Raw genomic sequence first — 25,863 nt, forward strand, 5'->3', positions numbered from 1 at the left:
CAACATTTGCAATCAGACATCCTGATGATACTTAAACCTATGAATATATTTCTATATTAGAATAAAGATGGAATCTGTTACCTAAGTGGCCTGGTGTGAATTTTTCCCCCCCAACTATGAAAATGTGGTTGAAAAAGGAAAATATAGCCCTTTGAAGTTCCATTTGCTGGGAATATAATGAGGCAATGTCAATACACACGAACTAAGAGAAACAAACAGTGTGATTCTGAGGTTTCAGAGGATGATTTCACAATAGAAATGCAAAAGGTTTAAGGACAGACCCTTGCATGGAAAATACAAAACTACCATCGTGCAGAGAGAGAGAACAGCAAGAAATTACAAGCGGCAATTAGTTGAAATAAAACAAGAGAATAGCAGAAGTACTCCACAGGTTCGGCAGCATCTGTGTAAGCTGAAACAGAGTTAGTATTTCATTTGATAGAAACATAGAAAATAAGTGCAGGAGTAGGCCATTCGGCCCTTCGAGCCTGCACCGCCATTCAATATGATCATGGCTGATCATCCAACTCAGTATCCTGTACCTGCCTTCTCTCCATACCCCCTGATCCCTTTAGCCACAAGGGCCACATCTAACTCCCTTTTAAACATAGCAATCTTTGTAAGATTGATGCTATTTTATTCTATTTAACCAAGTAAAATGCCAATGGTTTCTCTCTCTACACCAAAGCTCTCAAACCTGCTGTGTGTGTTTAAGTGCTACGTTTTTAACCGTGGCTCAGTAAGAACTGGGGATTCAGTAAGAATTGTCCTGTATAGCTACTGGTCATGAGGCGATATGGAGTTATGAAAAATTCAATGACAATAGCTAGCATGACTATTGTGAATGAATGAATTACAAAAAAAAAAAAAAAAAAAAAATTTAAATCAAGGACACACAGTGCTGGAGTCCAAACCCAAAATGACACCTATCCATGTTCTCCATTATCTGCCTGACCCGCTGAGTTACTCCTGTACTGTCTCCTATGGTGTAAATCAGCATCTGCAGTTCCTTGTTTCTAAAAGAAATCCACTTGAAATGAATTTTTCAATTGAAATTCCACTTGAAGGGCTAAAAAAAAATGTGAGGTATAGAGGACTGTGGTCAATATTGCAAAAATAATATGGCAAGTCTAGTTAAACTTGAATGTTAAACTATATCCAACATAGCGGTTAATGACAGGAAGATGAGGAGTTCTATGATGGGAAGGAATGAGTGAAGGCAATTTAAATAATTTTCCATGAGAAATACCTGTTGTCTGATTCCAAGTTCAGTCAAAGATGTGATGTGGAAGTCAGTCAAAGAAATAAGTATTTACCGATTTCTTGAACAATCATGACATCCTCTAGAATGATTGCCAATAGGCCACAGCTGTATAGAAATAAATCTTACAGAGATTGCTTGGAAGACACAAGTAGCATTCCATGATTTCTCTTTCTTCATGCCAATCCAAGCAGATGCCAACTCCCATCTGGAAAAAATATCTTAAAAGGAATAAAAATAAATCTATGTCCTTTCTTTGATATCAGCAAAATCCCGAGTCTGAAGAAGGATCTCGACCCGAAACGTTGCCTATTTCCTTCGCTCCAAATGCTGCCTCACCCGCTGAATTTCTCCAGCATTTTTGTCTACCTTCGATTTTCCAGCATCTGCAGTTCCTTATTAAGCAAAATGTCAATATAACTTAGTGTCATTTTGAAAACAATACTTTGTTTCATTGCAGCTCAGGTCTCCTTTAGCTAGGTATAAAGGTTATGAAGAGAAATATTAGAGATCTCCAGGGATTTTGGACATATCAACCTTTCATGCAGGTGCGTTAGTTAAACATCAGGTATATTTCTCCTTCACGATGCTGAGAAGCACCTGAACTGAGCTGCTGTGGAGGTCTGGAAGAATGCTTCAGACTTGAATATCTGTAAGTTGTATTAAGCAGCCATACATACCTTTCTTTCAACAGCCTTAAATGAACCTGAAATCAGACAATTCTCATGGGGACATGTTGGACTGTATCAGATAAGGTAAGAGAATGTAGGAGAGATGATAGGCTTAAATGAAGTAATCAGGAGGTAAATGAAAGAGGAGTGATGATTCAGAAGATCTTAACATCAAATGGTTTCACAGAAATGCAACCGAAGTGCAAGTATAATCTTAATTTACCGTAATTGAAATAGTGTTTTTCATTAAATCTCATTTTTACAGCTTAGATTCAGATTCTTGTTGGTTATCAGTTCTTGTTGGTTATCGAAATATATGTGTGTGTTAACTGCGGTAACGCAGCAGTTGAAAATGTGCACACAAAGAACGGTGACAAAATTGTCCTTTTTTATTAGGTATTGATTGCAGAATAAATATTGGCCAGTGCATCATTTAGAATCTGCAATTATTCCTGAAAATTGTGTTTTGAGTTCTCTTAAAATCCATTGCAAACAACATTTGGGCATCAGTATGTTATCTCACTGCAAGATGGGAACTGAACAGAGCAGCACTCAGTGCTCCACTGGGAGTATCAACTCAGACAAGAGTTGTTTATTCAGCAAACACTTGAAAGTTGTTTTCCTCTGTATAAACAAGGTATTAAACAGAAGACCACATGATTGTTCAGGGCTTTGGCGGTTAGCCAAGGTCCTCAGACACACTGTAAATTGAATTTGATAATCTGCTTGAACTGGTCAGGGAAATCGGGTCAAGTGTTTGCACTCAGTCTCCCAATGCAAGCAATCGGAATCAGTGACAGGAATGTAAACAACAGGAAGTTCTGCATGACCGATTATATTTTGCCGGTTGAGGGAGGAAAATAATCCAATTTTACTTTTTTGATTCATACACCATGTAATTTTCTCACAGCTCAGTACACAGAATATTATCAGATTAAAGATGTTACTCTCTTAATGGATAAAGACCTTGAGTTCTGAAGGCAACACCAAGGGCGGAAAGGAAGGCAGAGAAGGGAGCAACAATTTGCAAGAAAAAAAGTTAGTGTCGTTTTAAACTCTTGTCCAACATTTTGTGGTCTGACAACTCCCGTAATTTGGAGTGCCTTGAATGTGTAGTATAAATCTATAATCATTACTGAGGCCTAACCAAGATCCAACTTAAGACCCAAGTCCTAAGAGCCAAAGATGGAACAAGTCCCTTGATCGGACCAAGCCTAAGATCAAATCAAGATTTTAAAAAGTAACTAAGAAATAAAAATAATAATTAAGATTGAAAGATTAATAAGATCTGAACTAATCAATTACCTTATCAGCACATCTTATCCCTTCTCATCTGACTACATTTCCAATTCCCAAAAAACTTATGGACAGTTCTCAGAAGATGTGCCCACAGTTGAGAAGAACAGTTCTTCTGCTCAGAGGAAGATGATTATGGCAATTTCTATGGTGTGGATTTTGTATAGTCCCAAGGGTGCCGGATTAGAGTTTCAACCTGTAGTGCATAGTTGTGGGGAGGATGTTTCTGAAGACCGATTATGAAATGAAACTAAGAAGCAAGAACCACTGGTGATGTGGTAAGGGCCTGCCCCACTTGGGCGTCATATGCGCATCATGCAGGTGGCTCGCGAGGATTTAGAGAATCCCAAAATCCTGGGGCATCACTGCCTAACCCACTGAGTTCCACAATCAAGTTGCTCAAGATTCCACATCTGCAGGCTCTGTGTCATAAGGTCGGAATAGGAGCAGAATTAGGCCAATCAGACCATAAAGTGAACTCTGCCATTCAATCTATTTCTGATCTATTTCTCCAGAGAAATAACATAAGTGACATATAACGGGCTACTAGCAAGATAATAACTTCAGAAGTTATCCGTCCTTTTTGCGTGTTTTTTTGACAAGAAACTTGCACAGTTGCACCTCAACATTCTTTGTCAATTCAACGGTACATACCTGTATGTCATAAACATGGATCATAGATTCAATTTCTCTATTCTGGCAATTTATCTCTGAATTATTGTACTCGACACAAAGGGGAACAATACTGATGCATCACTTATACATCCACCAGCTTGCTGATGACAGAGAGTAGAATGATTAGATGGTAACCAGTCAGATTGGGTTTGTTCTGCTGATTGTGAGCATGAGGCAACTGGGCCATTTTCCACAGTGTCGCTTAGCTTAGAGATACAGCATGGAAACAGGCCCTTCTACCCACTGACGATTATCACACTAGTTCTACATAGCTTGGTTAGAGGCACAGCTAGTTCTACAGCACAAGCCTTCAGCACAAAACTAGCGTGCAATTTGCTGGAATAAATAAGGAGAAACATTGTTCATAGAAGCAACAGTTAATAACCCAAAGTATAAGTTGCACCAGAAATAAACAGATTTTTTATCAAATTGCAGAAAAACAATCCAACATACTAAATTATTCTATAAACCCGTGGCTCTAATATCAGCAATCATTTTTTCAACTTGCTAACTAATTGGTTCAAACATTGAAAAATAGCCACCAGAGGTCAGCCAATATTAATGAAATTATATGCAAAATGCTGTCAACAGCATCAGGAGACAAGAGGAAGAGAATATGTCAGAGTAATGAAGCTTTGAACGAGAACATTAAACTTCCAGTATCATAATCTCTCAATAAGTATTCAAGAAACATATTGGCTACAACTCCATAAAAAGACAGCAAAGTACTTTATTAGATGATGGCAAATTATTAAATTAGCATACAAGTGAAAAAGTAACCCAGAAATGTATTCCAAAAACCAACCCTGTAATACCAATTTATCAGCCCCATTTCATTGGCTTGTGTTATAAAATCTGTGTGATACTTTTGTTGAAGTTCTCCGACAGAAAGGGAACGGCATCCATCAGCTATGTCCTTATCACATCGGATACAAGAAGCAGCTGAAGAGTCAGAGAGGCAGGGTTTTGTACTCTTGTGGCTCGATCACCATTGGACTCAGATGGTTGCAAATGCTCCTGTTTCTGCATTTAATCACACTGCTTTACCCAATCCTTCCCTTAAGTTTGGTTTCCCATTATACATGAATCCACAGGCCTATGTTGTGTACTTTGCACTAGTTAGTTGTCATGCCAAAAGGGGGTGCAAAGACTGAACTCAGCATGCCATGCTACAAAATGGAAAACACATCTGCAATGGCTTGTGTTTCAGTCTGACCAGTCATCAATGCAGGAAAATATGTTTGGACATACTGGCTGAAGGCAGCACGAGGTTGGGAATCAAATAGTGTTTGCAGGAGAAGGCCGAGAATTAACAAACTGATAAACTTTCATGCAAATTACAACAAACAAAACTAATGTATGCGAGCCCAGCAAGGCTAATATATTTGTTCATTCAAACAGAGAAACACATCATTTCCAACCTATGATCAGTTCTACTCTTGAACTTTGTCCTCTTGTATGAGATTTCTATACCCCTGTCCATGTGCAAAATTGTCAATACCAAACAATTAAAAAAATATTTGTTGTTGTCAGTGAGAAAAATTAACTCAAGAGTTGAACCGTTCCCATTCCGCAAAGTTTTATGAAGATCAACTCCCCAGCTGCTGTGAATCAATCAAGAGCTTCGAACAAACCCAGGATTGAACTATGCAAACTCAAGGGTGTAATCATTGACTGTTTATGACTGAATGAGAAATATTTAGATGTGAGCAGTTCAAGTCAGCTTGCTTGCTGCTCTCTGGTTGTTCAAAGATTGCTCTATGAAAAGGAGAAATTAATACATACACAGGCACACACACACACACACGTAGAAAGAACAATAATGCCCCTGTACCACTTAGGAAACCTGAACGGAAACCTCTGGAGACTTTGCGCCCCACCCAAGGTTTCCGTGCGGTTCCCAGAGGTTGCAGGTGGTTGCAGGTTGTGGAAGCAGGTAGGGAGACTGACAAAAACCTCCGGGAACCACACGGAAACCTTGGGTGGGGCGCAAAGTCTCCAGAGGTTTCCGTTCAGGTTTCCTAAGTGGGACAGGGGCATTAATCTTTAATTATCTACCTGTCCCCATAAGCGGGGCATAAGGGTCTCGTTTTTTAATGCTATGCTGCATCCACTCTTTCTGGCCCACTGATTTAACCGTAATATCTTTCAGCTTTCTCTTCTATACACAAGAAAAATGTCAGGATGCAAGTTTGACAGCTTCTTCTTTAATAAGCTGTGGGCTATTTGTTCATGAACTTGTTTGTACACCATACACAGATATATTTAAGAAATATTAGATAAATTGCACTTTATACATAAGATGCCACCCCAACTGCCAATGTCAAGAATACAGAGCTGAAACTGTACAGAATTCCAGTGATTGTTACATTCAGTTTTGTTCCTAATCTACTCCACAGATACTCCCTTTGGGCAGGAAGCTACAATCTTATATCACAGAAATCAATTTTTTCAAAAAAAAACTTTTTTTAAATGGAAGGTTAAAAACAAAAAAACGGCTGGTGGATTTGCAAAGCACAATGACTAGTCAGGTTGGTCCCTTTAATTCCACGCTTCCTAACCGCTACATGCCCAGGGAGAAGCAGCATTGCTTGACTGGTAAAGTGGTTCCTGAAACCCTGTAAAAATGTCAGACATAGGATGTATGGTTAATGCATTTTTCTGTGCACAGACATTTTGGCTTACATTTCCCAGTGGCCACTGGCTGTTTCTGAAACATGTTTTTTTTTTTAAATTCTCCAACAGCAGTGCCTCAGGTTAGTGAGAAGTGCTATTGTCTGATTGTGAGCATCTTGCTAATTGCGATTTCTTAAATAAGCTCTCTCAATAATCTTTGACCAAAAGCATTGATGGAGTGTAACTATGGGATGGCATTTAAATCCACCTTTTTCCTTCAGACTTCTGGAAAGTCCCCTTTTCTGGATGGCAAACACTGTTTAAAACAAGTGCTTCTTCAAGTATGGCCTTGCTACCACAACCCTCTGGACTGCAGATACCCTTGGTGACCGTCAAGGACAGCTGTTTGTGATTACACCTGCAGCCCAGATCCTCTTCGTGGTACACCGACAGGTGCAGAGTCTTCTCAGTGTCTAATTGATTAAGGCCACAGCACAAACCTTCTGGCAGGCTTTTTTTTTTAAACAGAGAGAAATCACTTCCCTTTGTCATTCCTTGAGGCAATAATGCCACCTATGAAGATTGGACGTATTGTGTGTGATGCACTGAGAAGGCAGCTACCAGAGGAAGATGTGTTGGGATGGATGAAAGACCTCCACTCGATTAGGACAGAAACCTTCAAACGTCTTGGTCTCACACCATGAACTCATTGCTCCCAAATACCACTAGCTGCTGAGTTGCCCCAAAGTCAGGCTCAGCATTTAATTTTTTCTCTGAGCCCCCCGAGGCCCCGTCAGTTGTGTCTTTGGACTTCTGCGCCGAGCGCTTCATCATCTTAAGTTTTTGTTTGCCCTTTTCCGGATTGAAGGTCCCTCTGGTTGTAAACTGCGGCCTCTCGTCCTGACCTTTAGCACCGTCCCCATCTGCCCTTTGCTCGATGTTGTTGTGCGCACGGTAAAACGCTGGCGAAGGTGATTTTGAGCGGAAACGGAATCGCTTTCCTACTGTCATGTTTCCTCCATGCGGTAAACATGACAATGACTGTGACGCCGTGGGTGAGGAATGAACAGTTGGATCAACCAACACAACAGGTTCTGTTTTCTTCCTCTGTGGCCTCCTCATCTTTCTCATTGCTTCAGATCGCCGGTGGCCAACGGAACTTACAACTGAACCTCTTTCTGTCAATGAACAACAAAGGCAGAGATGTTAGCATGAGCACTCCTCTTGGACTGATTCTACTTGAAGCTGCCCAACTTCATCATGTAAAAACTCGCTTCTCAAATATTTTAATAAAAGTTAAATCAGATTTTAAATATTAAATTTCACCAAGAGTGGGTTTCATCCAGATCCGATGAGGAAAACTCAATACAGGCGACTCGCCACAGTCTCCACAACAAAAATGTTAAACAAATTCAAGAGGAGAAAGTTTCAAAAGACAAAAAATTCCCATATCCCCAAGCCAGATTTCAAAGGATTCAGGAAAGTTAGTAGCTGAAGGCAAGAAAGAAAAGTTAGGTTTTACCAACTGAATGCCTTTGTAACACGAACCACAATACTCTACCCTCCCACACAGCTGATCCCCATACCCCTAAAGCAGTACTCTCTTCCCTTTGATCAGACACCCGTCATCTGCCCTTGACCCTTTCCTTCTTGTTTCAGCGATAAATAAAAATAAAATTGCTGATACAGGACAGACTTAGCAGATCAAGCAACATCTGTGGGAAGAGATACATAGTGAACAATTCAGATTGAAAATACTTTTCCTCAGACCAAGGGTCTTTGACCTGAAACTTTTTCTTTCCGCAGATGCTGCCTGACCTGCAGAAATCTTCCCAGCATTTTCTGCTTTTAATCCAGGCCTCTGCTTCTGCTAAAACACCCACCTTTCCCACTTCACCCCCTAAGTCCCATCATGTCATCATCATTCTGGGCAGCAGCAAATCCATGGCATTCGACACACGCTGTCTGAAGAAGGGTCTCGACCTGAAACGTCACCCATTCCTTGTCCCGCCATCTCCCCTGACATCAGTCCGAAGAAGGGTCCCGACCCGAAACGTCACCCATTCTTTCTCTCCAGAGCTGCTGCCTGTCCCGCTGAGTAACTCCAGCATTTTGTGTCTATTCACAACTCCCAACCCCGGTTCCTCCACACCAACCCCACCATCCACCCACAGAGACACCAACCCCTTCTCTTGCCTCTTTCAATCCACTGTATTTCTTCCCCTCTACTCTGCTTCATGTCTGCAACGTGCCCTGCAGGCTTTTCTACCTGATCTTCTCAACAGGTGAGGTGCCAGCCAGGAAATACCTTCTGGCGACCACTTTACTTTAGTTTAGAGATACAGTGCGGAAACAGGCCCTTCGACCCACCGAGTCTGCACCGACCAGCAATCTCCGTACATTAACACCGTCCTACACCCACTAGTGACAATTTACACTTATACCAAGCCAATAAACCTGCAGGTCTTTGGAGTGTGGGAGGAAACCAAAGGTCTCGGAGAAACCCCATGCAGGTGACGGGAGGAACGTACTAACTCCGTACAGACAGCACCCATAGTCGGGATCGGACCCGGGTCTCTGGCGCTGCAAGGTAGCAACTCTACCCCACCTCCACTGTGCCGCCCCTGTAACCTCTTTACTTTTCTATTGGAACTATATGAACTGCTAACAAGCTGCATGAGTTTGAGAGCAAATGTCCGTGGAGCAGTTACCTGTGCGTCCCGACATTGCTCCCTCAGAGTCCATGTTTATGTTTTCAAAGCTGTCAGCTGTTCCGATGGATGCTTCTGACTCCAGCGTCTCGTCATCTGAGGCTCGTGGCTCGAGAGCAAGTATTTCAAATGTCAGTTCATCCCTAAACAAAATATAATTTGTAAAATTGTGAGCTATCTACACAGACAAGAGATGTGTAATACAACAACATGTTCTTCCTGATCTTAAATCTGATTGCTCTATCATACGTGCCTTCGCAACAGCTAGATAAATAATGGTTGAGTTACTGTGGCTCAAATTATAATGGTTGGCTGCCTGCTACTGAGGAATAATGCCTTAATGACATATAATAGTGATCAAGTCATTATGATCGATTACATCTATTCCCAGCAGAATTGAAAATCATGACTTGCAGCCTAACTACATCTTTCCGCTGTGCCCATGGTTACTTGTGCAACGTCTAATCAGTATTCCACACGGTCAAAATACTCAGTGATCACACTAGGATATCCCAAATTAGGATAGCTGGCAGCTTGTTATGTAGGATCTTTCCTCCATTTAGAAATTGGTCTCCGTTTAACTGAACTGTGAAAATGAACTTAGCTGAAAGGAATAGGAATCCGAAAAAAACGTTTTTTACATTTCTTTACGACATAGGGTGCAGCCATTTGCCCATCGAGTCCTTGCCTGCTCACACAGCAAACTGATTCTTGCATAATTTTCCCTTTACGCTATTCTCACAGGTACCGTAACGATTTACCGTCCCACTTACACTAGGGGCTAATTTACAACATCCAATCAAACATCTAATATACACCGTTTTGGAATAAGGGGAAACAGAAGCATGTCAGGAGCAACGCCAGGTCCCTGTAGCTGTAAGGCAACAGACCTATTAGCCGTGCCACTGTGCCACCCTTAAAATAATGCAATCTCCGGTTGATGGACTCAGGAACAGAACAGAGTGTTCTGACACCCCTTTCATAATGCCATGTATTAACTGACTCATGGTACTTAAGATTTACTAATGACATTTCAAAAAGCAACACAACTGAAATCACCAAAGCTGAGCTCTTTTCTGGTTATGTAAAGACACATAAATATAATCAGGGAATTGTCCTAACGCCCCATAGGATCTATGTTAGTTACTGCTCAGCAGCCTACACTGTTCTACTTCCATTCCATATTTTCCCCAAACCTCATGAAATTATTTTCTCCTACATCTATTAAATTCCTTTCAGAAAGGCCTGTGAACTTCTGTAGCAATGTCCTTGAACTGAAGTCCAGATCACCAGAACTCACAGCACTCTTTCCTCACATCTCCTCTGCATATTTTGTCCTTCACATTAAATCTTTTTCCCCTGATTCAAGAGCCATTTGTTATTAATAACAAGCTCTCTCTAATAGCCTACCTAATATTGTCAAGATCAAATCTCCCCTCAATCTTCATTGATTCAATGAGAACCATCGCAACCTCTCTAACCTTGGAACTAAAATCCCTCATCCATGGAAACATTCCCATAAATCTCTTCTGCAATCTCTTTAAGCACTTCACTTTCTCCATAAAGTGTAGCAATCAAAAAGTTAGTCAATAATCCACTTATCGTTTACCAGATTTTTTAATACATGTTCAATATTACTTGACTATTTGTGTCTGGCTGATACTTACAAAGCACTAGGCCCACATACATTACTTGCATCTCACTCAACATGTACTGACATTTCAAAGATTCATCACATCCACACTCAGGTTTGTCTGCTCCTGCTTATTGTTTAAGAACGATGCCAATTACCTTATATTATCTTTCCTTTTCCTTTCTGTCAACATGTATCGCTTCACACTTTGGTTATTAAAATTTCATCTGCCAACTGTCTGCACATTCCATCAGCTGATTCCCCTGTAGTTCCATACTGTTGCCCACACCTCTGAGTCCAGTATTACCTTCAAATTTAAGTATTATTCTGCACAAACTTGTCCAACTCATTTGTTTGAATTGTATACTTCTGCATATTGTTTAGAACGGAGACGAGGAAACACTATTTCTCACAGAGAGTTGTGAGTCTGTGGAATTCTCTGCTCAGAGGGCGGTGGAGGCTGGTTCTCTGGATACTTTCAAGAGAGAGCTAGATGGGACTCTTAAAGATAGCGGAGTCAGGGGATATGGGGAGAAGGCAGGAACGGGGTACTGATTGGGGATGATCAGCCATGATCACATTGAATGGCATGCTGGCTCAAAGGGCCGAATGGCCAACTCCTGCACCTATTGTCTATTGCTGGCACAGCCCAGCATTTATTGCGTGCCTCCATGAGAAGGTGGGAGAGAGCTGCCTCCTTGAACCAAAGCAGTCCTTCTCATGGAACTCCCACAACGTTGTCGGTTTGGGAGATGCATGATTTATATCAGCAGCAAATGGCAATGTATGTCTGGATACATGCCCTTCGGCCCAACTTGCCCATGCCGACCAAGTTGTGGATGGGAATTGTTATGCAGGGGAAGCAAGATGAAGGTAATTTGACCTGGGAAATACATAAAACTAAGCAAACTTTGGAAAACATCACCGCCTGCTGTTCTCCAACCTGGAAATTAATCATTTTCCTCAGCTCTTAGCTTTAAGTCTTGAGATAATTTATTATCCAGGCTGCACTGATTCCATAGCTGCAACTTTGCTAATTTTTCCTCTATGGGATTCTGGCTAATAGCTTTAGAAAATCAATAGCGACAACATTCATTACATTCCCTTTCTTCATCAACATTCGCTATAATTTAATTAAAATATTATACCACGTGGCTATTTGAACTCTTGTCTGCAGCGCAAAACTCTCTAAACCAGTCATGTACTCTAAATGCTTGCGCCTCTTACTTTTCCTTTTGCAGCGTCTCTATTTGTTCAGTTAACACTCTTTCCTCTTGCTGCATGGCTGCTTTCTGTTGCTCTGTCAAGTCCACATCAATCGACTCGTCAGCGCTGGCCATTTCTTCTGGAACATCTGCGACTGAGAGCAACCGCAGTCCTACAGGAGACGTGGGGCTGTTGTGGCTGGAGCGGCGAGGACGACCTTTTCCCTTCAAAAGTTACAGAACAACCCAATTAGTCAAAAGGCGAAGGGAATTGAAATGCAAAAGGTCTGTGCCATTAGTAAAAATTAGGACATTAACTATTAACGTCATAACATTCACCCCTTTTGGCTAATAGCGTTTCAATCTTAACAATGGAAAATCATAGAAATGGGTCAAGATCATGGTACAGGTGTCATCAAGATAGGTAATAGTTGGAAAATGTGTGAGTATCCTATTAAACCAAATAAACCATCAAGATTTAATATTGAATTCTTGGTCTGTGTTGATTGAGCTGATCTTGCAGGGTCCATGCTCACCACTAAATTCCACTGGTCACTGTCTGAATCATACGTGAACATTGGGTGAAGTTCAGATTGCTGTAACAACTCCCTCATAGTTGACTAGCTGGCAGATAAAGCTTAGAGGATGTACCAGAGAGTATCAGGTTTGAAGACTATGCCTGAGTGAGAGATCTTCTCCCACATATGAGCAATAATCAATGAAAAATCAACAAACAGAAAATAAGCTGAAAAAGTGTCAACAAGCTCGGTTTTAAAAGTCTGCAATCTGTACATGATAATCTAATTCAAATATTGCTCCTTTTAAAATCACCTCAAATCTAAACACTCCCACCATTCCCCGTACAAAGCGAATATGACTGGCTATGCAGTAATTCTGCAGCTGTCTGCCATTTCAGAAGACAAAAAACAGTACAAAAGAAATAAAATCACAAACTTTTAGATTCAGATAATCATTGCAGAGTGGGTAGCTTACAGCTCTCAATTACACCAGTCTTCATCTTGGCAAATAATCTCTGCTAAGGTTCGATTAGTTCTCCAATATTGCAATTAGTGTGATCGTTGCACTCTCAAATTCTACTGAACACTCAGAACTGTCAAAGTCCACACAAGACTGACATGCCGCAAAGTACTTAAATCTTCTTTCTCCTTGACACGGAAGACATCTCATTGTACCATAATGAACAACAAAACACAGAGAGAGTCTCAATCTGTCTCAGATAGAGATAGCTGAATGAGCTGCAGGGCAGAGTCCAATGTTCAATACGTTTTCATTACAATGTGTCAAGGAGAGCCTTTTAATAGATGACCAAAGGATTGGACTTTCATTCTGAAAGTTGAAAGGCAAGTTTCCAGTTTATTTAATCTTAATGCACAGATTCTGTAGATACTTGAAACATACCCATGTTCTTCAGCTGAGGATTGCTGTGAAGCATTTTCTACCTACCCACAGTTGCGTGGAATCAGGCAGCAGGGAAAGTGATTTTTGATCCAATCTGAACACGCTGGAAAAGTATATTTTTAATTCTGCCCAACTCACCCATAGCTAGATACCACTCACGAATACACAAAGGAAAACACCAGCATGTCACAGATAAATAAACAAATGACAACACAATCTGGTCACGTTGGAATCAAACCCACCCTGCTCCCACTCCAGCATGTCGCATGAATCTCATCAATTCCGGGCTCTGAGAAAGTGAATAAATGAGTTGATTAAAGTAAACTGATACATGTAAAGTAATTTTTAGCAGAGGTAAACAGCCACCCTGCAGGGCGTGAAATATTCCGACTTTTAGCTCGCATTCCCATGCAACTGCCCTTTTAACAAGTGACTTTTCATTTGACCGTGTAATGCCATAGACTAGTTCTTCAGCTTGTCCGGCTCTTGCATATGCAATCAATTCTAATTCTAATTCTAATGGAATGAAATATTCTTCAGTCTTTAAGGACCAATATGAAATGACCACCTCATTCCTGTTTAAACGCATGTTGGCAAAGTTAAAGTATACACCTAACTTGGTTGTAAAGTTAAGTCGATAACACTGTTGTTCATACAACCTGCACCCATAGGGTACTCCAAGCCAAACCACTTTAAACCAAGATAGGATACTTAATTAATGTAGAACTGATTGGACGAACTGCAAAAGTATAAAACTAAAAACTCGCAGCATCATGGTCAGAGTAAACCATCAAGGAATAGAAAATGGATTGAGAATTCATAACATTATGTTGTAGGAGCAGAATTAGGCCATTCGGCCCATTAAGTCTACTCCATCATTCAATCATGACTGATCTATCTCTCCCTCCCCAACCCCATTCTCCTGTCTTCTCCCCATAACCTCTGACACCTGTACTTGTGCTTTTTTAGTTTTAAAGAGTTTTAAAGAATTGTGCTTTTTTAATTATTTGACGCAGGTTTTGCTGCATTTTAAAACTTCTGCTGCGTATCCCTCGTGTGCTGGAGTGGTTGCAGTTCTGCTGCTTTCATTTGGAAGAGCCGTCACCAGGAGAAGGATATCACCACAAGCATATAAAACAGACAAACCAAATTACCTTTTTATTACCATTCAGCTGCATGAGCAACAAAGAGAAAACATGAAAAGTTTCACCGACTCTTACTTGCGGAAAGATAAAGTGATTTGTGAAAATGGTGTCGATATGGTGTAGGCCAAGATGGTTCAGACCTTCAATCAAATCAATTGCACAAATCTCATATTTAAAAAATATTATTGTAATGGTGGACATTTACAATGCTACTGTTCCATGTGCTATCTGTGTGGTAACCAGTTCCTAATGACTCCTACAGACACAATACTTTACCATTTGTAGGAGTATACGCAGCTGGCCAGGATAAGGCCGTCTAATATTTAAACTATTACATACATGCTATTCTACTCGTGCATTATCCAGAAATGAAAATGTCAAGGCTTATTAATTAAAAATTCATCATTGCCTGAGTTTTACACCATCAATTAGCAGAATTAAGTTACAGGAACAAAAGTTAATGCTGCAACTTGACACACATCTCTGTTCCCTTTTATTCATGTATCTGGAAGCCCACGGTGTAATCTTAACACATTAATGCATGAAGATTATATCCCCAGAATACAACTGCCTAATTGAACAGTGAACATGATGGTGTTACTGCACTTGAAACCAAGAGACATGGACTAACAAGGACCTTTGAGTCCTCCACAATGTGGTTCTAATCCCGCGCCTCTCTTTTCCCCACTGCTCTCCTTAGCATTCAATAACACATCAAACTTTGCCTTGGATCGATCTATCAATGATTGAGAAAACACAATCGCGGTCAAGTATTCCAAAAAATTCGCAAAGCTCCCAAGAAATTTCCATCTTGATCTAAAAGGCCAGCCTTGGTCCTAAAATGACCACTGCTGAGATAATATCCTAAGATAACAAGTACTGAAAATTAGAAGATAAGACACAAAATGCTGGAGTAACTCAACGAGACAGGCAGCATCTCTGGAGAGAAGGAATGGGTGACGTCTCGGGTCGAGACCTTTCAGTCTGAAGAAGGGCTTCAACCCGAAACATCACCGATTCCTTCTCTCTAGAGATGCTGCCAGTCCTGCTGATTCACTCCAGCTTTTTGAGTCTATCTTCGGTTTAAACCAACATCTGCAGCTCCTCCCTACACTGAATATGAGAAAATGAATCAGAAACAAACACTTCAGATTCTCAATGATGCCATCCAATCCCCCGTAGAGATTTGCCAGAAGAACAAATCTTTTAGCAAAAGCAATCGATGCTAACATGTATAAATAAATTGACTAGAATGCATGAATAGCCAATGGATTTTGAATAAATCAGACAGAACTGTTTTAGCAACAGTTCTTTTATTTATTTTTTTTTTACCCTTAAGTTTGTTGCAGTTAATACCAAATGAGACAGGAAACTTAAGAACTATTTGTTGTTGGTATGTGCTTAACATGCATGTTAGGAGCAACTGGGAAGAGGCACCCTGCTGCCGCAATGTACAGAATCAAGAGATCAATGACCTTTCAGACTGTTGTCTCAGATAATGAACAGAATGTTGAACTTGCTTTAGGTTTTCATCTCAGTATCACACAGGAATCAGAGCAAATTTAACTACCTTCCCCATCGCCTCCCACTCCTACCTGCTTCCCAAGGGACCTTCTGACAACGAGAACAAACATTGAAAATTATCGGGTTTCGGCCCGAAACGTTGCCTATTTCCTACGCTCCATAGATGCTGCTGCACCCGCTGAGTTTCTCCAGCTTTTTGTGTACCATTGAAAACTATTTCTGAAAAAACTTTCTTGCCTTCCATCACAGTGAGGAATGTGGAATCTGCTGTGGTGGATGTTTATGTTAACTTTTATATGGTTGTGTATCTTGTTGCTTTTCACTTAGTATGGCAGTATGGTAACTCAAATTTCATTGTACTTTAACTGGTACATGTGCCACTTGTTAAAACAGTAAGGATGTAGTCTTGGTCTTGCAGCATAGGTGTTTCATTGCTCGAGGAGCTGTGAATGGAACTAAGTTTATACACCCACATCTCCAACTATAACCTCAGTGTAGAGAGAAGTGTCAGATTCTCACCTCGATCCGAATATAATAAACACACTCCAAGGCCACTCAATGCAAGGGTCTGACAGGAACGTCACGGATAAAGCATCCCATCAAACACTGTCGCCCTCATCTTGCTACTGCAATTCAGCTCTTCTGCCCATGTTTGGCAAATGGCTGGAATGAGGGTTTTGATGAAAACGAAACTAAACATGAGTAAGCATCATGTACTATCTCTCTCAACATCCGCCAAATCTTTGCTGATGAATGATAGTTGAGCAATAGGGCAATAATTAGCTGAAGTGAAATTATCTTACGTTTTGAGAAATATGAAATATCTAAGCAATTTTGTAATTTCTAGGTATATAGCAGTGGTGTAACAGCTAGGCTAGATGGTAGAGAGGTGAACTAGTCTTCACATGACTGCCAGATAATGCGTGGTCAGGAAGACTTTGCTACATAGTGCATACTGCTATTTCTTGATAACCTTTGTTTAGTTTAGAGATGCAGCACGGAAACAAGCCCTTCGGCCCACCGAATCCTCACCGACCAGCGATTCCTGCACATCAACACAATCGTCTAAACACTAGGGACAACTTACATTTACACCAAGTCAATTAACTTACAAGCGTCTTTGGAATGTGGGAGGAAACCGAAGATCTCAGAGAAAACCCACGCAGTCACGGGGATAATGTACAAACTCCGTAAAAACAGCACTCGTAGTCGGGATCGAACCCAGGACTCTGGCGCTGCAAGTGCTGCAAGGCAGCAACTCTACCACTGCGCCATTGTGCCGCCCCTAAATCTTGCAGTAAATCAATTTGAACTGAAAGATTGATTTCAGTGACAGTGGAGGAGGCAAAGTTGAATCCTGCGCTCAGCAGTTTTGTTTGCTGTTTGCAAATCTTTCAGCCTTATTGTTGGTTTATCATCTATGCAAAATATATGGATTAAGTATATCAATGTCCACTCGGATTGCTATTCCATCGTGATACAGTGCATTGGAAAACGCCATCTAACTGTTTACCAGCACCAGCGAATGCCATTCAAGATGTGGTAGATTAAATGGTCCCGGAAAAGACTAGTTTAACAACGCTAGGGCAAAAGCCAGGCAGTTGATGAATTGATGGCATGAAGGAACGCAGGCATCCAAATACCATGCAAATCATTTTGAAACAACACTTTTACTGAAGTGTATAATTGGTATTAAAACATTTACCTGAATAATTTGCTATTTGATACAATTAGAACAAAATATGAAAACTGATTATTGATCACTGCAGACAACAATGACCAGAGTGACCATCTAGGCTCTGTTGGAACAATTTTGAAAATAAGTCTCCCCAAGTGAACCTTTTTTTATTCAGACACTTCTATTTTTCCGATGGCTTTTTGGTTTGTGTACATGTGGAAACTTTTCACTGGCAACTCACCAGCATTTTATATGGTTGTACCATTAACCAATCACACGATGCAACCTTCATACCAGAACTGAAGTCCAAGAGTGAAAAATGTTACAGGCAACAGAAACACAACTACAAGTGAAGAACAAAAACTCCAAGTAACACAACTTAATTCTGTTCTGGGACAACACACATCTGCATCATTTCCTTGGCTTGGGATAGACTTGGAAGTGATGAACGGGACGGATTATGACAAGGAATTGATGACATGGAGGGAGGAATACCTACCAGAATTGAAATGCGATTCATGCTCATGAATCTAACCGCTATTATTACTGGTTTCTATAGTGGAAAGAACATGAAAAGTAGAGGATCAGGTTAGTTTGGTTGCAATCAACAGAAACATACAGATTAAAGGAAAATGAGTGTTTTTTGTGTGGGTCAGTAAATAACAATATATTGCCTCTGTCTCTCCTCTCGTCACTCTCCCTGCAACTTGAAACACTCTTCCAGTTTTGATAAATGTCTTCCACGTGGCATGCCAGTTCCGTTCACGCTGCCTCACATGCTGAGTGCTTCCAGCATTTTCTGCTTGCATTTAAAATTAAAATATGTTGCTATTCTGTAAATTCCACATAACTTTCCCTTTTTCATCCTTTCCCATCTCCACTTATTTTTCTCTTCCTCATTATGAAGTCAACACTAACTGGATTGAAACTCTAAGCACTTATTACCTCAACCAAATGGTCAATTTCCATGTATTGGGACAGTTTACAGCTATCAGTTGAATCTCTTAACTCTGACTTCATCTATGTTCACGTATACATTGATCAATATCAGTCACTGGGCAGCAACACTGATTTGAAATATGCATTACCTAGAAATTGTGAAATATTTGGAGCTTCCCAATTTCCATTACACCTGAGATCAACTCACACACACACAGACCAGGGACTGTTCGTCACAACCTTTTACACATTAAACTGCTGGGAATTTAAACCAGTCTACCTTTGATTTAATCCAGCATCTGCAGTTCTTTCCTACACATGCTGGGAATTTAAAGTCTATTATTAAACTTAAAACTTATTTGACTTTCTTTATGGAAGAATTGCCAGTCGTGGTAATATTTTACAAATAATCAGCTTTCCCAAGATTAAGTGCAACCTACATTGGAAATGATTATGACAGAGACACACACACACACAACAGGATTGTGATATCATGGGAGATTTGACAAGATTTAAAGAGATTTGTCAGAAAAAGATTTGCCATCAACCAGACACATGGATAGCATGATTCAAAACAACAAGACACCGGATATTACATAGTACAGAACTAGTCAGGGATTAAATATCTGGGCTTTGTTGCCCACGTGGGCAGATGAGCCTTGCTTTGCAATCTTCAAGCCAGATGAACTGGTATATTTAAATAAAGAAAAGATGTCAGATAAAAAATGAGGATATAAACGTGGAATTATGCTTGCAGCATTTGTGAATGTGATGCCACACCTACATAACCTTTATAACGTATACTTAGTCTAGCCTCACACACAAGTGATCAAACTCTTACCTTGACACCACCTAAAGGGATGGCGCAGTGGCACAGCAGCAGAGTTGTTGCCTTACAACAACAAAGGCTTGGGTTTGATCCTGACTATGGGTGTTGTCTGTACGAAGTTTGTATGTGCTATCTGTGACCTCGTAGGTTTTCTCCGACTGCTCCAGTTTCCTCCCATTCCAAGGACGTGCAGGGTGGTGGGTTAATTGGCTTCTGTAAATTGTTCCTAGTGTGTAGGATAGAACTAGTATACGGGTGATCGTAATTGGACTATAGGTGGACCGAAGAGCCTGTTTCCACATTGTATCCACACAAAACTGAAACACTCAATATGGAATCCTCAGCTCCCAATCAGCTTTTCATTTTTACAGAAGTTTTACAGAAGTTGGAAACAAAGAGACTGCTTGGGTTAACACAGACCCGACCTGTCATTTCTGTCATTGTACAGTTGGTTCAAGAAATACCCCAAACACTCTGAAAACAATGCATTCCACGCTGAATGAATGTTCCAAATGATGTCAAACAAAAGTGGAATGAGTTTACCCAAGGTGATATGATACATTCTGCAACAAAAATTAATTTGAGATGTCACCCTAGATCATAGGCTAGGATTATAGTCATACTATGAAGAAACAGCTACAAGTGCAGCCAAGGTAATAATCTACATTTACTTCAGAAATACAGGGCAGTACTTGGTCTCCACCTACAGTACTCTTCCCCAAACACGCAATGAAAAACTCATAGAAAACCACTTGGAGACTGCATGAAACTAAACCGGGAGGTCACTCAATTGGTCAATTAAAGTTGACCTTAAACCTAGCCACCAATTGATTTGAGCAACTAAACAGCACGGAACAGGGTACTGATTGTGGATGATCACCCATGATCGTATTGAATGGCGGTGCTGGCTCGAAGGGCCGAATGGCCTACTCCTGCACCTATTTTAACAACCTCATAGAACAGTGGCCACATACAGGCATGTGGAATCGACACCATGGTAGACTGCAACAGTGACTTGGTATTCAGAAAGACAAAATGACAACAAATGATGAATCAATGTAACAGACAAGGTGGTGAATGTACAAATTGTTCGAAAAGTACTGGGATTCTTAATCTGCACATTTTTGTTATGTTTCTTTTAAAGGATAAAAGTTTCTATTTAATGCAACAGGAACAAGAAACAATATTGCAGTAATATAGATCTGTATAAAATTTAAATGAAGACATCTTACTATCGAGCATCGGATGAGCGACAATCTATTCTTGGCTTTGTTCTCTGCAAACTCCAGGCTGCTGATGTCCTTCAGGCGAGCTCGGTACTTGTTCATTTGCTCCACAATTATCAGTTCCACACACCTGCGGGAAAGGTCAGCATGTTACTACAGCATTCTGTTTTTTTTTTAACACATATCTCATCAGGGAACAATGAAACATTCAGAAACTGGAAAATACCATCAATTCCATCCCAGTTACACCGATTAACATCTATTCTTGTTTTCAACACTCTCCCAACCCGCTCTCTTGCCCGGAAATGCATTGAACTAATCTAAGAAAGCAGTCTGTGTTATTCACCTAACATCTATACCCAAGCCCCCAGCAGAAGTCCACAACTCATCTTTTGCATTCAAATGTCCTGCCCTTCCTGATTTATCTTTAAATTACTTAGTTTAGTTATACTTGGAAACAGGCTCATCGGCTCACTGAGTGCACACCAACATGATCACCAATACACTCTAGTTCTATGTTATCACACTTACTTATTGACACCCTACAAACAAGGGGAAATTTACACATTAACCGACAAACCTACGCGCCTTTGGGATGTGGGAGGAAACTGGAGAACCTGGAGAAAACCCACGCGGTTACCGGAAGAACATGCAAACTTCAAACAGTCAGCACCCGAGGTCAGGATTGAACCCGGTTCTCTGGTGCTGTGAGGCATCAGCTCTACTAGTTGTGGCCCTTCTCAAAGATGTTTCTTCAGTCTTTCAGCCTTTCACTACTGCAAATGTTTGTGAATTAAATGTTGTTAATTCACTTTGAATTCAGCAATGAGTTTGATTTAGGAAGCAAGAACAAAGTATGAGTAAACTTACAGAGAACGAACACAGAATGTGAAACCTACAAATATGTTCAAAGAAGATGACCAGTGAAGACAAAAGAGTGAAAACAAAAGGAGGTCCCATGCAGTCAGAACGAGGAGTAGCTTAATTGGGAATAAAGAAATGGCACAGCAATTAAACAAATATTTTGGTTCTAGATTCAGAGGATGACATAGGTAACTTCCCCAAAATGCTGGGGAATCAAGGGAGGGATTAAAGGATCTATTAATATAAAGGACATTTCCTGTGATCTAACCAGTTATCATCACAAATTTAAAACAAAGTTGTTCCTATCACTAGCTTATTTCCATGGAATGATTGCTGCATCATTATTACTCTTTTATTCCAAGATTTATTTTAAGAAATGGAAGCATCCTTACGCTGTTGTTTTGGAAATATCTTGAACACTTTGCAATGGGTCTGTGGTATCTGGACATCGAAGAATACACGGAGCAAAGACGATGGCCAAAGCATTTGAGGACATCCGGTTGGTGTCTTCTTGCAGGGCAATTCTAGAAAGCAGCACAAAACAGGAGAAGAATGGTGAAACAATGATGGCAATCGTTCATTCCTCTGAGTATGATCAGAAAAGGTTTGCTACAGATCCACTTGAATAAACGTCTGGGGAACATTTCTGTCTTCCATTTGATAATTGTGAATGGAAACAGAAGGTATTTCATCATCAGCACCTGTGCCCAATATATTGCAGAATCCCACAACACCCTGCGATTGCCGGATTCGAGCTAGACAGCAGAACACATGGCGCTGGGGGTGGGGAGGGAGCGGTGATCAGGTCTATAAATAACATCTGAGCCATTACACTTTCAAAAAAACGCTTTCATGCAATCAACAGCAGTCTGATGAGACCTCACACATCAACGTGGTCTGAATAAGCTGCAAAAAAGCTAAACCAAAGGAAGTTCTTCTGAAAAGCATATATTTAATATGAGCCATAACCCCATGGTATTGCCTCAGAGATGAATATCATCTGACCAAGTTATTAAAAGCATTTTTGCATTAAAAATATTTCAGCAATTGATGTAACTTTCTGTGCTCACCACCAATATACAAAGTACTGGGATTGTTACTCTCTAGTGCAGTAACATAACTCCCTGTTCACAATGAAGAGAGTTGCTGATAAGGATCTAGATTACTATGCGTGGACGTTGTCTCCTGATGTCAACTGCGTGTGTATGTCACTTCTAGAGCACCTCTCGCTTCCAGCAATAACGGAAGCTGGGCAAACATTCAGACTGAAGAATTCGGAGTTTAAGATCATGACACAAAGATTAGAACGTAAAGATAAAATGCGAATTAGAAATTGTGTTATTTTGCACTACTTGTAGCCTCGCTAGTCTTGCATCTTTGTTATTTTGCATTCGTATTTATCATTACTCTTTAACCCAAGAGCTTCATGTGATTAAAGAACGTCTTTGTACCTGGGTGGATATGACAATAAACTAATCCAAATCTTAATATGAATCTACTATGCATAGGTATGATTAATGGAAAGTAGTAAATAAATCCCCAGAAGCTCATAACGTGCCTGCCAGAATATTAATAGAGGTTGATAATAATTTTCCAGAATTCCATGTATAATGGAATAGTTCCTGCAGATTAATGCTGTAAAGAGGAGGGCAGGTGAACTATAGAGCAATTACCCTAACGTGGGTAATAGGGAGACACAAGAAACTACAGATTCTGGAATCTTGAGCAAAAAAACAGAGCGCTGGAGAAAATCAACAGGCCGAACGACATTCACTGAAGGAAGCAGACAGATGATCTATTGGGTCAGAATCCTTCTTGAAACTTCAGATGTAGGGGGAAAGTAGCTGGTGAAGAGAGGTGAGGGATAGGGGCGGTACACGAGATGACGTGAGGGGTGGATTCAGGTGAGATGGGGTGATTGACCTGCCAATCACCCCCCCTCACCTGAATCCACTATCACTTGCCAGTTCTTGTACCTGGCCTCGCCCCCTCTTCCGTGCCAGTTCCCCGCACCCCTCAACTTTCAAAAAATGATCTACTTGATATAATCCTTTAATGTGGAATTACAATGTCAAAATCCTGAAGCATCTCAGTTGAATATTTACCTTACAAGATGAAAGATGAGTCGTTCTAGTGTGTTGACGTGAGTCCGTGACAACTGATCAATTATAGAATATACACCTTGAATCATTTCCTTCCGGTCCTGTAGACCTGCGAACAATGAAGACAACCTTCATCTCTGCAAAAACCATATTTTAATCACACGTAACAAGCCACAACATGTCTGGATAACTGTAGTTGTGATCAATTCCGTTAACATATTACAATATGTTTCACCAAACAGAGCAAGGCTCTAGGTGCAAAATGCTGGAGTAACTCAGCGGGTCAGGCAGCATCTCTAGAGAGAAGGAATGGGTGACATTTCGGGTACCATTTCTGCAGCGATGTGAATTAGCTAATTAAATGCACAGCACAAATGCCACATCTTGTTTACGAAAGGAGAAATGATCACACGCTTATTTTCCATACCATTAACTTTATTTCCAAATAAAAAACTTGTGCAGGTGAGAAGAGAGGAGACGGCATTTGTGGAATCTGCGATGAGTAAGAGTTGCCCCTCTATCACTCACTTTGAATACTCTTCTGACACTCATGTGAGGATGGTACAGAAGCTTTATTTATCCAAAGGATTGTGGGGCAACAGAAAATGTATCCAATGATTCATCACCTCTTCAGCAAGACATTAGACTTCAAATCTTTAGAAGTTGGCTTCACTTTAACAAAGCACAACTAATTGAGCCCAGAACATTGGGAATTGATCCGCACAGTACAGTATTACCACAACTTTTTAATGTCATTCTTATTTTGTATTTTGTCAAAATGATTGGATCCAAAAGAGAACTGGGATTAAAACTTGCACTTACCCATTGCACGTAGAACATCATTATAGAATTCAAATATCATCAGAGGATTAGGGAGATCTCGCAGCCATTGTTTGAAAACACTGGCAATAACATGGATGTTGTACTCATCCAAATTCATGCTGTTGATATCTGCAGGAAGAAATCCCCAACAGTCCCAGAATCAGCTATCATGCATTTCCTCTCAACACTCTATGAATGGAGAATTGAACTCTATGGATGGCCCTTGTAAGGCTCAGTGTCATTCTGAGCTCTCTTCCATAACCTGCAGTCCACAAGGTGAAGGTGCTTCCAAAGTGGAGTTAAACATTTCTCTAGCTCTGATCCAGGGGCAATGATGTACTAAAATGTTCCCTGCCATTATTATGATGTATTATTATCCTCAGAGAGACATTTTCTTTGCCTTTCTTTTTACATTTTTAAATTCACGGATACTTATTGACCACTGCCCAGTCCATCATCGACTCTGACCTCCCCACCATCGAAGGGATCTATCGCAGTCGCTGCCTTAAAAAGGCTGCCATCATCATCAAGGACCCACACCATCCTGACCACACACTCATCTCTCCGCTACCATCAGGTAGAAGGTACAGGAGCCTGAATTCTGGTACATCCAGGTTCAGGAACAGCTTTTTCCCCACAGCCATCAGGCTATTAAACTTGCCACCAAACAGACTCCGAACTGTAACAGCCTATTGCACTTTATCTGTTTATTTATGTGTATATGTGTGGTTTATGCTATATAGACACACTGATCTGTTCTGTATTTATGCCTACAATATTCTGTTGTGCTGCAGCAAGCAAGAATTTCATTGTCCTATCTGGGACACACGACAATAAACTCTCTTGACTTGATTCCCTCCTATTGATCTGCAGGAGTCCATGACTCCTTAATGGGCCTTACCTGTATCCAGGCCTTGTTTCAACTCCTTGATTTTGTTAGTTGATCCTGACTTCCTATAAATTCCCTCTGTATATAGGCCATGCATTTCAATGTAATTGATCAGCTTCTCCACCACAAGTGGTACTGTCCTCTCGTCGCTGGTTAGACGCGAGACTTCCACTCCAAACTGCCGAGACGATAGCTCAGGTTCATACTGTGTAGAAGGAAAGGCAACAATCAGGCCATGTGGCAACCAAATGAGATGTTCAGATACTGTACCTTCAATTAACCTAATACGTGCTGTCCAGTGCGAAGCAAGCAGTTAATAAAGGGAAGACCAAACCTTTATCCGCAGACTGTAGAATTA

The 25,863-nt window shown here is 40.6% G+C and overlaps 1 protein-coding gene across 18 annotated transcripts in view; it reads right to left on the reverse strand.

Moving 5' to 3' along the window:
• Nucleotides 1-6,403: 6,403 nt before the first annotated feature.
• myo9aa (myosin IXAa) overlaps nucleotides 6,404-25,863 on the reverse strand; it is a 137,787-nt gene continuing 118,327 nt past the window's right edge. For all 18 annotated transcript variants that reach the window (XM_055662862.1, XM_055662864.1, XM_055662866.1 and 15 more), the window contains 8 exons: nucleotides 25,518-25,710; nucleotides 24,617-24,745; nucleotides 23,798-23,903; nucleotides 22,085-22,216; nucleotides 20,835-20,958; nucleotides 12,091-12,293; nucleotides 9,231-9,373; nucleotides 6,404-7,697 (listed from right to left, as the gene is read on the reverse strand). In XM_055662862.1, coding sequence (XP_055518837.1) covers nucleotides 7,213-7,697; nucleotides 9,231-9,373; nucleotides 12,091-12,293; nucleotides 20,835-20,958; nucleotides 22,085-22,216; nucleotides 23,798-23,903; nucleotides 24,617-24,745; nucleotides 25,518-25,710 — 1,515 coding nt within the window. In that variant the 3' untranslated portion in view covers nucleotides 6,404-7,212. The remainder of the gene's footprint in view (nucleotides 7,698-9,230; nucleotides 9,374-12,090; nucleotides 12,294-20,834; nucleotides 20,959-22,084; nucleotides 22,217-23,797; nucleotides 23,904-24,616; nucleotides 24,746-25,517; nucleotides 25,711-25,863) is intronic.

The sequence above is a fragment of the Leucoraja erinacea genome, chromosome 36 (assembly GCF_028641065.1).
Source record: "Leucoraja erinacea ecotype New England chromosome 36, Leri_hhj_1, whole genome shotgun sequence".
Classification (NCBI taxonomy): domain Eukaryota; kingdom Metazoa; phylum Chordata; class Chondrichthyes; order Rajiformes; family Rajidae; genus Leucoraja; species Leucoraja erinaceus.